The sequence below is a fragment of the Amblyraja radiata genome, chromosome 15, assembly GCF_010909765.2.
Source record: "Amblyraja radiata isolate CabotCenter1 chromosome 15, sAmbRad1.1.pri, whole genome shotgun sequence".
NCBI classification, from domain to species: Eukaryota; Metazoa; Chordata; class Chondrichthyes; order Rajiformes; family Rajidae; genus Amblyraja; species Amblyraja radiata.
This window is the reverse complement of record NC_045970.1, coordinates 7419077-7432722: the sequence shown is the minus strand read 5'-3', so window position 1 is coordinate 7432722 and position 13646 is coordinate 7419077. Positions and strand designations below refer to the sequence as shown.

The 13646-nt window shown below is 41.3% G+C and overlaps 1 protein-coding gene across 1 annotated transcript in view; it reads left to right on the top strand.

The window, feature by feature from the left end:
- Positions 1 to 8065, top strand: part of cep55 (centrosomal protein 55) — a 28164-nt gene extending 20099 nt beyond the window's left edge. Inside the window, exons 6-8 of the mRNA XM_033033585.1 lie at positions 160 to 231; positions 4919 to 5044; positions 5661 to 8065. Of these exons, the coding sequence (XP_032889476.1) occupies positions 160 to 231; positions 4919 to 5044; positions 5661 to 5849 (387 nt within the window). The 3' untranslated portion in view covers positions 5850 to 8065. The remainder of the gene's footprint in view (positions 1 to 159; positions 232 to 4918; positions 5045 to 5660) is intronic.
- The last annotated feature ends 5581 nt before the right edge of the window (positions 8066 to 13646 follow it).

Sequence of the window (13646 nt, the reverse complement as noted above, 5' to 3'; positions counted from 1 at the left end):
AAAAAATTGATAACTTTATCTGAATATTTTAAATTATTTTCTGTTCATTTGGACAATGTGATTGACTTAATCCTTGTCTGAATCTGATTAAAAGTTATTTCAATCTGTCTTTACTTTTTACTTAATTAAACAACTATATTCTTAATATTGTTTCTTTAGATCCAGCTCCTTCAAAGGTCCTCCATAAACCAACAAGAAGAACAATCAAGAAATAGAATAATGGAACAACAGGTACTGTTATGAAATAATGCTAATATAGATTCAAGCTTAACTTTCAGAGAACATTTACAAATTCTCAGTTCGAGGTTGTCCACTATAACCAAGGAATGAACGTTAATGGGATTGTACACAAACGGATTTTGTGACTGATATGCTTAACACTTGGCCCTTGTTCTTGGCAGTAAAATATATGCCTGAAATGGTCAGTATCTCAAGTGAAAGTAGTTTCAGGACATTATCTTTTGAAAGTCAAACCATATATTACTAATTTACAAACTGAAATGAAGAAAAGCAGCATGACACCTTGAGTCTTGGATGGTTTTGTCAATGCTGAAGAACGTGCAAGCCATGGCGATCAGCGAGTTGCTATCCTTTCTTTGCTCTTTCAACTCGCCATGTGTTCTTTCGGTTATAGGATAGGTTTTCTACTGGAAATAGGATTTGAGTATAGGAACAAAGAGGTCCTTCTGCAGTTGTACAGGGCCCTGGTGAAACCACACCTAGAGCATTTTGTGCAGTTTTGGTCTCCTAATTTGAGGAAAGACATACTTTATTTATAATTGCATCAGTGTGCTGGATCCAGGACTCTCCAGCACCAGCACATCTTTCATAGAAACATAGAAATTAGGTGCAGGAGTAGGCCATTCGGCCCTTCGAGCCTGCACCGCCATTCAATATGATCATGGCTGATCATCCAACTCAGTATCCCGTACCTGCCTTCTCTCCATACCCTCTGATCCCCTTAGCCACAAGGGCCACATCTAACTCCCTCTTAAATATAGCCAATGAACTGGCCTCGACTACCCTCTGTGGCAGAGAGTTCCAGAGATTCACCACTCTCTGTGTGAAAAAAGTTCTTCTCATCTCGGTTTTAAAGGATTTCCCCCTTATCCTTAAGCTGTGACCCCTTGTCCTGGACTTCCCCAACATCGGGAGCAATCTTCCTGCATCTAGCCTGTCCAACCCCTTAAGAATTTTATAAGTTTCTATAAGATCCCCTCTCAATCTCCTAAATTCTAGAGAGTATAAACCAAGTCTATCCAGTCTTTCTTCATAAGACTGTCCTGACATCCCAGGAATCAGTCTGGTGAACCTTCTCTGCACTCCATCTATGGCAATAATGTCCTTCCTCAGATTTGGAGACCAAAACTGTACGCAATACTCCAGGTGTGGTCTCACCAAGACCCTGTACAACTGCAGTAGAACCTCCCTGCTCCTATACTCAAATCCTTTTGCTATGAAAGCTAACATACCATTCGCTTTCTTCACTGCCTGCTGCACCTGCATGCCTACTTTCAATGACTGGTGTACCATGACACCCAGGTCTCGCTGCATCTCCCCTTTTCCTAGTCGGCCACCATTTAGATAATAGTCTGCTTTCCTGTTTTTGCCACCAAAATGGATAACCTCACATTTATCCACATTATACTGCATCTGCCAAACATTTGCCCACTCACCCAGCCTATCCAAGTCACCTTGCAGTCTCCTAGCATCCTCCTCACAGCTAACACTGCCCCCCAGCTTAGTGTAATCTGCAAACTTGGAGATATTGCCTTCAATTCCCTCATCCAGATCATTAATATATATTGTAAATAGCTGGGGTCCCAGCACTGAGCCTTGCGGTACCCCACTAGTCACTGCCTGCCATTGTGAAAAGAACCCGTTTACTCCTACTCTTTGCTTCCTGTTTGCCAGCCAGTTCTCTATCCACATCAACACTGAACCCCCAATGCCATGTGCTTTAAGTTTGTATACTAATCTCTTATGTGGGACCTTGTCGAAAGCCTTCTGGAAGTCCAGATACACCACATCCACTGGTTCTCCCCTATCCACGCTACTAGTTACATCCTCGAAAAATTCTATAAGATTCGTCAGACATGATTTACCTTTTGTAAATCCATGCTGACTTTGTCCAATGATTTCACCACTTTCCAAATGTGCTGCTATCCCATCTTTAATAACTGACTAGCAGTTTCCCCACTACCAATGTTAGACTAACTGGTCTGTAATTCCACATTTTCTCTCTCCCTCCCTTCTTAAAAAGTGGGGTTACGTTTGCTACCCGCCAATCCTCAGGAACTACTCCAGAATCTAAAGAGTTTTGAAAGATTATTACTAATGCAGCCACTATTTCTGGAGCTACTTCCTTAAGTACTCTGGGATGCAGCCTATCTGGCCTTGGGGATTTATCGGCCTTTAATCCATTCAATTTACCCAACACCACTTCCCGGCTAACCTGGATTTCACTCAATTCCTCCAACTCCTTTGACCCGCGGTCCCCTGCTATTTCCGGCAGATTATTTATGTCTTCCTTAGTGAAGACGGAACCAAAGTAGTTATTCAATTGGTCCGCCATATCCTTGTTCCCCATGATCAACTCACCTGTTTCTGACTGCAAGGGACCTACATTTGTTTTAACTAATCTCTTTCTTTTCACATATCTATAAAAACCTTTGCAGTCAGTTTTTATGTTCCCTGCCAGTTTTCTTTCATAATCTATTTTTCCTTTCCTAATTAAGCCCTTTGTCCTCCTCTGCTGGTCTCTGAATTTCTCCCAGTCCTCCGTCCGGTATGCTGCTTTTTCTGGCTAATTTGTACGCATCATCCTTCGCTTTGATACTATCCCTGATTTCCCTTGTTATCCACGGATGTACTACCTTCCCTGATTTATTCTTTTGCCAAACTGGGATGAACAATTTTTGTAGTTCATCCATGCAGTCTTTAAATGTCTTCCATTGCATATCCACCGTCAACCCTTTTAGAATTAATTGCCAGTCAATCTTGGCCAATTCATGTCTCATACCCTCAAAGTTACCTTTCTTTAAGTTCAGAACCATTGTTTCTGAATTAACAATGTCACTCTCCATCCTAATGAAGAACTCAACCATATTATGGTCACTCTTGCCCAAGGGGGCACGTACAACAAGACTGCTAACTAACCCTTCCTCATTACTCAATACCCAGTCTAAAATAGCCTGCTCTCTCGTTGGTTCCTCTACATGTTGATTTAGATAACTATCCCGCATACATTCCAAGAAATCCTCTTCCTCAGCACCCCTGCCAATTTGATTCACCCAATCTATATGTAGATTGAAGTCACCCATTATAACGGTTTTGCCTTTGTCGCACGCATTTCTAATTTCCTGTTTGATACCATCTCCAACTTCACTACTACTGTTAGTTGGCCTGTACACAACACCCACCAGCGTTTTCTGCTCCTTAGTGTTTCGCAGCTCTTGGATATGGACCCAAAACTGTTCACAATACTCCAAATGCAGTGTGACCAGTGCTTTTTAAAGCCTCAGCATTTCATAAAGCCTCAGCGTTTTAATATTCTAGTCGTTTTGAAATAAATGCTAGCATCACATTTGCCTTCCTTACTACCAATTCGACTTGCAAATTAACGTTTTGGGAATCCTGTACCAGCATTTCCAAGTCCTTTTGCACCTCTGATTTCTGAATTCTCTCCCCATTTAGAAAAATCAATAGTCTACACCTTTATTCCTATTACCCAAATGCACGACTCCACACTTTGCCACCTTTTTGCCCACTCTCCCGACCTGTCCATGTCCTTCTGCAGAGTACCTGCTTTCTCCCCACTACCTGCCCCTCCACCTATTTTTGTATCATCTGTAAACTTGGCCACAAAGCCTTCAATTCCTCATCCAAATCATTAATATACAACATGAAGAGTAGCGCCCCAGTACCGACCACAGCGGAACCCGCTTGTCACTAGCAGACAACCAGAAAAAGCCCCCTTTATTGGCACTCTGCCTTCTGCCATCCAGCTAACCAGCAATCCATGTTAGTATCTTCCCTCTGATGCCATGGGCTCTCAACTTCTTTATCAGCCTCAAGTGTGGCATCTTATCAAACACCTTCTGAAAATCGAGGTAAACAACATCACTGACTCTTCTTTGTCTATGCTGCTATTTATTTCCTCAAAGACGTCCAATAGGTTTGTCAGGCAAGGTCTACCTTTCACAAAACCATAATGACCGCCTATTTTATTATGAACTAAGTACTCTGTAACCTCATCCTTTATAATGCACTCTAAGATGTTACCGGCCGCTGAAGCCAGACTAACCGGCCTATAGTTTCCACTCTTCTGCTTCACTCCCTTCGTGAACAGCGGAGTAATATTTGCAATTTTCTAATCATCTGGAACCACTCCTGACTAGTGATTCTTGAAAGATCGCTACACACTACTTACGACTCCACAATCTCTAAAGCCACCCCTTGGGTGCAGTCCATCCGGTCCAGGTGACTTATCCACCATCAGACCTTTCAGCTTCCCCTTAGTAGCCACTCACTCATTTCCGTCCCCTGACTTTTGAATTTCCAGCACGTTGCTGGTATCTTCCACTGTGAAGACTGATGCAAAAAAACATTGAATTCATCTGCCATTTCTTATTTCTCCAGCATCATTTTCCAGTGGTCCAATGAAATCTTTTCTGGTGCAGACAGATTAGTGAATTATCGTGCAATATGATAATCAATCCTGTTCACAGATCTTCCAGTAACCATACTAGTATGCAGTTATAGCATAATATTATTTCCATTGACTAGTCCTGTTGCCACAAAGGATCTGTGAACATTCTCTTGAAAGTTGCTTTGTTCTGGGAAAGATTATTTAACATGAAAGCTAATTCCTTTTTATAAATTATCTTCAGTTGTGAAATCTCATTTTTTTTTATAGATGCAGAACATTTCCTCAGACTTTGAAAATGAGAAACATGAACGTCAAAATCTGCAGCATCAGTTACACAAAGTCTTGAAAGAGCTGCGCAAGGCACGAGAGCAAATCGCGAGGCTTGAGAATACTGTAAGGATCCAGATAATTTACTTGAATACTATCCATTGTAAAGGCTGGCTATTTTTTCATATGTGATGTTCATATTATTTCATATTGTGATGACAAATCCTTGAGGTATACTGTGAGGAGAACAATAGCAGGCTTCCAGGATGGATGAACACATGATTCATCGCGTATTGAATAACATGAAAATTAATACTGCAAAATAGTAAATGTCACATTTGTTGAGAAGAGGCAATATAAACTGGAGAGCACAATTGCAAATGGAGTATAAAATAGAGTAGGAAAGAACTGCAGATGCTGGTTTAAATCGAAGGCAGACACAAAATGATGGAGTAACTCAGCGGGACAGATAGCATCTCTGGAGAGAAGGGAATGGGTGACGTTTTGGGTTGAGACCCTCAGACTGATGTCAGGGAAGTGGGTGGGTACTCCATATAGAGTACTCCATATCAGTGACAATAACAATTTGTACAATGATCATAATGCGGTTTTGGACTACCCAGTCTTGAGTCAAAATAATTGGTGAAAAAAAACGTTATAAATCCTTGCCCGGTAACACCACTGGAATGCATTTTATTCAACTTTGCTTAGATGGTTTTAAAAGTACATATTTTAATTTCAGCAAATAGAAGACAACCGCCACCGAGAGCCAGTGTTGAACAGAAACAATGAAGATGAAGAGAAAGTAAATTTTCCAAAATACAAAAATCATCTTGATGAGAGCTTCCTGGAATGTCCCAAGTGTAAAGCTCAGTACCCCACCAGTCGGCATCGTGATCTGCTGCAGCATATTGATGATTGCAATAACTAAAATCCATGTCTTTTTTATTTTCTCCAGCTTCACTCTCAAAGCTTGCAATCGCAAAGATCTGGCAGGGGATTTTTTGGGACATTAGATGGGTTTGATTATTAGAATATATACATGCATGGTTGAGCTCCCTGCGATTGTTTAGCTTATTGCCTTTTTTTTTTTGCAATGGCTATGGAATTGAACTCCCTTCTTGAAATGGTCTAAGTGGGAAAATTTATAGTTTATCATGCCGAAAAATAACATATAAATACCTGCATTTATAAATATGTCAGAACATTTCAGCTTTGATGCACGATCTTTTAATCTCATTAATGCTTCCGCCCTATTAGTCTGAAAATCTCGAACTGCCATCATTTCTGTGGTTATAGCAAGCTGATAAGGCAAAGTAAAATTGGGGAAATGGATGTCATGTTATGGCCAGAGTTCTGCTTCACTGAATAATTAAGCACTCCAGAGTTTGCTGCCATTCATTAATATATTCCTCAGTAGAACAAAGGAGCATTTAAAATTTGCTTCCCCTTCCCCCCCCTCTGCATTTGGTTATTGATTTGCACTTGAAAGTATAACTGTGAAAGAATTCACATTGCTTGCCGTGAGTACGTTTGCTCAAATGTGTAGTTTTATGCATTATTTTTATACTTGGGAATATAATGTTTTGATGAAATAAATATACTGCTCCTTAATAGTTTATTGTAACTTAAAGCTGCAATTCTTTTCCTCCGTAAACCTGTTCAACTTGGACACCAAAAGTACATTCTTTTAAGAATATTGATGTTCCTTCACGGTTCCATTCTTTAAATCTGCTGACCAAGCAAGGTGAAATGAGAACCACAAAAGCCAGCTGCCTTTATTGGTTAGTGGCTATTTCAGAGCCTGAATTTTGGAACCTTTTGGGTTTTTTTTGGGCCCTCATGGTCAATTATGATATTTGGAAGTCTAAGAATCAAGTTATTTAAAAAACAATTTGACGCTTTATCCACTTACAGCCAATTATTTCACACAATTGAACTTATCAGAGATGTTTGAGAGTTCTAAATATGAAGTGACCATGGTTCAACAACCATACATTAACCTTTTGTTCAATTAGTTTTGTCAGAGAATGAATGACGATTAGATTACCAAATGCAATTGTTTCAAATGTCTGGTTTTATTGCAGGAAGCACTGAGATGGAAAAAAATTACTGCAGCTGTTTTCAAGTTACAGGAAAATATTATGACAAAGTACTGGATAAATACTACTGTTGAAAGTATTCTAATTATTTTAGAACAATTTGTTAGAAGATGTGTGCTTTTTAGAATGTTTATTTAAATGTTCCTTTGGATTAGGATATAACGTAAAATCTTTTGGGTAAAGGATTTGTGAAAATTAAATGATGCCGGTTCCTCTTTCCATATTCTGAATGTTTTTCTGTTCAGAAATGCACTGTTATATTATGAAATGCATCATAATTTGAATCTGTTCTACTTTGCACTGTACTTTAAGCCTAAAATGGGCAAACGGGTAGGACGATTCAAGTTTGGCCTCCATCCATGTGTGTCCTGCAGCGCCAGACCACAGAAACTTCCTTCCAGATCTTTGAACTTTTACTTTACAGTAATTTTGCAAATATTTTTAAAAGGTCTGTATTTAAATTTTGTCAATGATCTATTAACAGCCTATGTACTATGATGCCAACCAATTGCTAAAGTTAAAGTATTTTTGAGCCCGTCACAACAAATGGCCTAATGGTGCTTCCTTGCACAATATTGTTGGAATGTGCCTGGTCTCGAACATCATTCCAGGGAACAGCTAGGATAATAAAATAGGGAGGGTTTGCTGGTGGGAATTGTGATTTTCTAATACACTGAAATGACCCACTTTATTCTAACTCCAAACACATTTTCAGATACCTCATGAAGTTTCTCCTCTCAACGCGAATATAGTGCTACTAAATTAGTTTGAATACTGATATTTGAGTTCAAACCAGGAACCTCTGAAAATTAAGAATTTTTACAAAACTTAAATTATTTAGGTGAAGTCAGACGGGTTGTATAAAGTTTATACGTAAATTTTCTACTTTTTAGCTATTTGTCTATTTTTATAACTATATATACTTGTAGTAAAAGGTTTCACCCTTTTTGATTTCTTTGTGCTTGGGGTAATGTTTATTTGTAAAACATAATATTGACAGTGCATTTTTATGTAACTTTTTAAATAAATATCAGATTTAATAATTGGTTTAATCATTTTTATTTCCGTGCATCGATGAAACATGTTAAGAGTAATTTGCTGTTGATTTTCAGCCTAGCTAAAAAACGAAATATATTCTGAAATATATGGCTTCAAGTAACTTAAACTTGTTCAGGCGAACCCCAAACAACATTACTGAGGCCCTGGGTCGTTCCCAACCAAGTTTGTCTAACTGAACCTCACAGCCTTCAGTATGGGGCTGGTGTCAGGTGAGCAACCCATCTATGTCCTAATGTAATTTCCTTTGATTCAAAGGTAATTGATGTGGGAACCTTAGTTACGTCCCTCACTTGTGTCCTTTTTGAAGTTACATGTGACCCCATATCTACTTTCGCCACCCAAGAAGAATGGTGAATGGAATTTAATGAAGAAAAGAGTGAGGTGTTGCATTTTGGAAAGTCAAACCTGGGCAAGACCCACAAAGTAAATTGCAGGGCTCTAGGGAGTATTGGAGAACAGAGATATCTACGAGTGCAGGTACATAGTTCCTTGAATGTGGCATCGCAAGTAGACAGGCTGGTCAAGAAGGTTTTCGACATATTGGCCTACATCAGTCAGTGTTAAATATAGAAGTTGGGAGGTCATGCTAACAGATGAGCAAGACATTGGTGAGGCCATATTTAGAGCATTGTGTTCAATTTTAGTCACCCTTATAGAAAATATGTTAAACTAGAAAGGGTGCAGAAAAGATTTACAAGGATGTTGGCAGAACTCATCCTAAGCAATAGGGAGAGGTTGAACAGGTTCGGGCTTTATGTCTTGGAGCGCAGGAGGATGAAGGGAATTTTATGGAAGTGTGCAAGACCATGAGAGGAGTAGATAGGGTAAATGCAATGTTTTACCTAGAGTAAGGGAATCGAGAACCAGAGAACAAAGGTTTTAGATGAGGGGGGTAAAGATTTAATAGGAACCTCAGGGGTCACTTTTTTACACAGGGTGGTAGGCGTATGGAGAGAGCTGTCGAAGAACCTATTTGAGGCAGGTAAGAAACATTTGGACAGGTACATGTCCAAACCCTTAATAATCTTATATTGTTCAATAAGATATCCTCTCATCCTTCTAAATTCCAGAGTTTACAAGCCCAGCCGCTCCATTCTCTCAGCATATGACAGTCCCGCCATCCCGGGAATTAACCTGGTGAGCCACTCCCTCAATAGCAAGAATGTCCTTCCTCAAACTCGGAGACCAAAACTGCACACAATATTCCAGGTTTGGTCTCAGTAGGGCCCTGTGCAACTGCAGAAGGACCTCTTTGCTCCTATACTCAACTCCTCTTGTTATGAAGTCCAACATGCCATTCGCTTTCTTCAGCACACAGTGGGCTGAAGGTCCTGTTTTCGCGCTGATTCTCTACATTAAACTAAGATATTTATCATTATTTATAGTCTTTCTTTGTTTTCCACCAATTGTATTTTTTGTATGACAACAGCTGCAATATGTATCAGTACACATCAGTAATCAAACGCTTCATCAGCAATATTTATTTAATATTTTGCAAACAATGAATCATATTTTTATCAAAACTGATATAGCTAAACTAAGGTCAGAAAATATTGTAATTGTTTGTTTACAAAAGTTTACTGAGCTTTATATAGGTTCAGTGCAAACAATCCAATAACTTAATTAGCCCAGAGAAACATCGTTATTTCCCTCAAGTTATCTTTAAAACGCTTTTATCCCCATTGTCAAATAATATCAGATTATGCAATAGATAGACACAAAAAGCTGGATTAACCGAGCGGGCCAGACAGCATCATTGGAGAAAAGGAATAAGTGATGCTTTGGGTCAAGGACCTTCTTCAGACCCAGAAGGGTCTTGACCCAAAACGTCATTATTCTTTTATCTAGAGATGCTGTCTGACTTGCTGAGTTACTCCAGTTTTGTGTCTATCTTCGGTTTAAACCAGCATTTGTAGTTCCTTCATGCACATTGGATGATGCAATGATGGGTGGAAGATGACAACATACAGGTATTTGCAGAATAAACAGAGCTCATCCAGATGTGTTTATTTACACAGCTGAACATAAATATACTAAATCTTTAGCAGTCGCCCAGCAATGTTTTTCACTCTTTCTTCACTTGTTCTCATTCATGTCCACTACAGTCTCTCTGACTTACTGGCCATTGTTGGGGATTCTCTGTCAAAAGTCTGGAATTTGTTGCGTAAAGCAACAATAAGCTGCTGCTGAATCCACCAATCTGGTATGTTGCACTGTTGTCTACGCTGACAGATGTATAATGAATGCAATTCTGTTCTGCAAAAGTGAATATATAATTTATCCATGTGAAGCAAAACGCTTGCTTTTTGCAATCTAATATACTGTTGCTTGCATCATGCACTCTCCTACATTGAAGAAACCAAACACAGACTGGAAGACTTTAGGAAGGAACTGCAGATGCGGTTGAATCCAAAGATAGACATAAAAAACTCAGTGGGACATGCAGCATCTCTGGAGAAAAAGGAGTAGGTGATGTTTCGGGTTGAGACCCTTCTCCAGACTGGCAGACTGCTTTGCAGAGCATCTACATTCAACCCAAAGTGAAGATACACTCCTGGCGAGAGCTGTGCAAGATCAGACCTGGCGGCCAGTACGAGCAAGGACGGACCCAGCAACGGGCGTTTACATCCGGCGGCCTCCAAGAACAAGTACTAAACCAGCGGACGACAAAACCGCCAAGAACGAGGTGCCGGCAGCTGATGAAAACAAAAATACGGCGATCACCAAGAATGAAGGGCCATTGGCCATGTGTGGCGGCAGACCTGGATCGCCGGTGTGAAGAAGGGCCTGGTGGGCTGCTGGGCGGGAGAGGGACTGGGGTATTGCCTCCAACACCTTCAAGGTCGCCTGCAGGAAGCACCCACCGGGACACAGGTAGTCGAGCAAGGAGGGGGGATGTCGGGTCGCAGGTCTGCAGAAGCCTGGGGCTTACCTGGATCAGGGGCGCTCCAGTACTTCCAACATGTAGACCAGACTTTGGACTTGTTTCTTTCTTTGTAAACAATGCCAAAATAAGACAACTGCATTTGCGGGTTGGGCTAAAGAATTTCACCGTGATGTGCAGACGTGACAATCAACAACAATTGAACATCACTTCTGCAGTGCTTGTTTCTCAGTTACAATGCGGCTTTGCTTTATCAGGTTGTCCCAGAGAGTCTGAGCTGTTGCTTCTTTCAACAAGTATTGCATAAGAACATTTGAAAATTGAGTGGGGTTCTTTGCCTCTCATGCTTATCCTGCCATTCAATATGATCATGGCTGATCTGCCCTGGGTTTTTTTTTCTTCTTCCTCCTAGGTTCCAATACTCACCAGCTCCCCATTTCCTGATTGTTGTTTTGAGGCAGCTGGTAGTGCTGCTGCCTCACATGAGACCCAGGTTTGTTCCTGACCTCAGGTGCTGTATGTGTGGAGTTTGCAAATTCCACCTGTGACTGCGTAAGTTTCCTCCCACATTCCAAAGACCTGTGGGGTTGTACGTTAATTAGCCTCTTTAAATAGAATAGAATGCCTTTTATTGTCATTCAAACAGCTTGGTTTGAAAGAAATTGCATTTTCTACAGTCTCACATTATTAAAAAAAACCTAAGACCCACACTTAAACACAGTTTACACAAACATCCATCACAGTGAATCTCCAACACCTCCTCACTGTGATGGAAGGCAAAAGTCTTATCTCTTCCCTTTGTTCTTTTCCCGCGGTCCAGCAGTCCAACTGAAGCGTTGAGGCGAATAGGGGCTCCCGATGTTAAAGCCCCCGGCGGGCGATAGTAAGTCTCGTGGCCGTTTAAGCCGCGCCGGGCGATGTTAGGCCCAGCTCAGAGTCCTTTAAACCCCGAGATTCCAGTGGGAGAAGTTGCCGTTGCGGGAGCTCTGAAAAGCGGTCTCCCACCAGGGACCTGGAGCTCCCGATGTTCCTGTCCACCGGGCCTACGGCCGGAGCCTCGGAAGTCGGGTCGCAGCCGCGCGCCACCACAGCTCTTCCCGTTCCGAAGACGACCAGCTCCGCTACTGGAGCCCTCAGGTTGGTCCCGGCCGGAGGCCGCCGCCGGCTCCAAGAAGTTAGGCCCAACGACATTGGAGACCCGACAGGGAAAATGTCGGTTCCCTGAACAGGAAAGAGACTAATGGTTCCCCACACCCCACCCCCCACGTATACGCAGCTAAAGAAAAATAATAAAAACTAGAGTCAAGACATACATTTAACAAGACAAAATTTAAAAAAAAGACAGACGACTGTAGTTGAGCCGCTGCAGTTAGGCGCTGCCACACCCCCTTGTGTATAGGGAGTGGATGAGAAGGTAGGAAAACAGCTATTGTGATCAGGTGATCGATTGTCGGCCTGGAGTCAGTGGGCTGAAGGGCCTATTTCCATGCTGTATCTCTAAATTAAACTAAAACTAATTTATCTACTTTAAATACCCCCCCCCCCCCCCCCGTGATCTGATCTTCATATCCCTCCGGGTTAAAGAATTCCAGAGATTCCACCATCTGCCAGAAAAAGTTGCCCAGCCCCCCAACTTTGAATGTCGTCCCTTAATGTTGCCCCCTCTTGAGATCAATTCTGTCATTACACCTCGGGATCTTGTATGTTTCAATGAGGTCACCCCCTCATTCTTTTAAGCTTTAAAAGAACACAGATTTTGTTTCTATAGCCACGTGACAATTCTTTTATTGCCTGTAATTGGCCTGGATCTTTGATGGTATGAGATGGGAATTGGCTAGGATAGACTGGCAAATGGTACTTAAAGTGTTGACGGTGGGTATGCAATGGCAAAGGTTTAAAGATCGCATGGATGAATTACAACCATTGTTCACCCCTGTCTGCTGTAAAAATAAAACGGGGAAGGAGGCTCAACCGTGGCTAACGAGGGAAATTAGGGATAATGTTACATCCAAGAAAGAGGAATATAAATTGGCCAGAGGAAGCAGCGAACCGGAGGACTGGGAGAAATTTAGAACTCAACAGAGGAGGACAAAGGGGTTAATTAAGAGGTGGGAAAATAGAGCATTAAAGAAAGCTTGTGGGTAATATAAAAACTGACTGTAAATACTTCTATAGATATGTGAAGAGGGAAACATTAGTGAAGCCAAATGTAGGTCCCTTACAGTCAGAAACAGATGAATTTATAATGGGAAACAAGGAAATGGCAGACCAGTTAAACAAATACTTTGGTTCTGTCTTCACGAAGAAAGTCACAAACAATCTCCCAGAAATACTAGGGGACCGAGTATCTAGTGGGAGGGAGAAACATAGAAAATAGGTGCAGGAGTAGGCCATTCGGCCCTTCGAGCCTGCACCGCCATTCAATATGATCATGGCTGATCATCCAACTCAGATAATGTTGCACATGTGCACATTTTTTACTCAATGCGACAGAAAGTTATCACCCAACCAGGGATTTGAACCCTGCACCCTCAGATTAAAAGTCCAATGCTCTACCGACTGAGCTATCCGGTAACTGGAAATCCACATTTGTCAGGAAACGGTGTTAGGAAAATTGTTGGGACGGAGGGCAGATAAATCCCCAGGGCCTGATGGTCTGTATCCCAGAGTTGTCAGGAGGTGG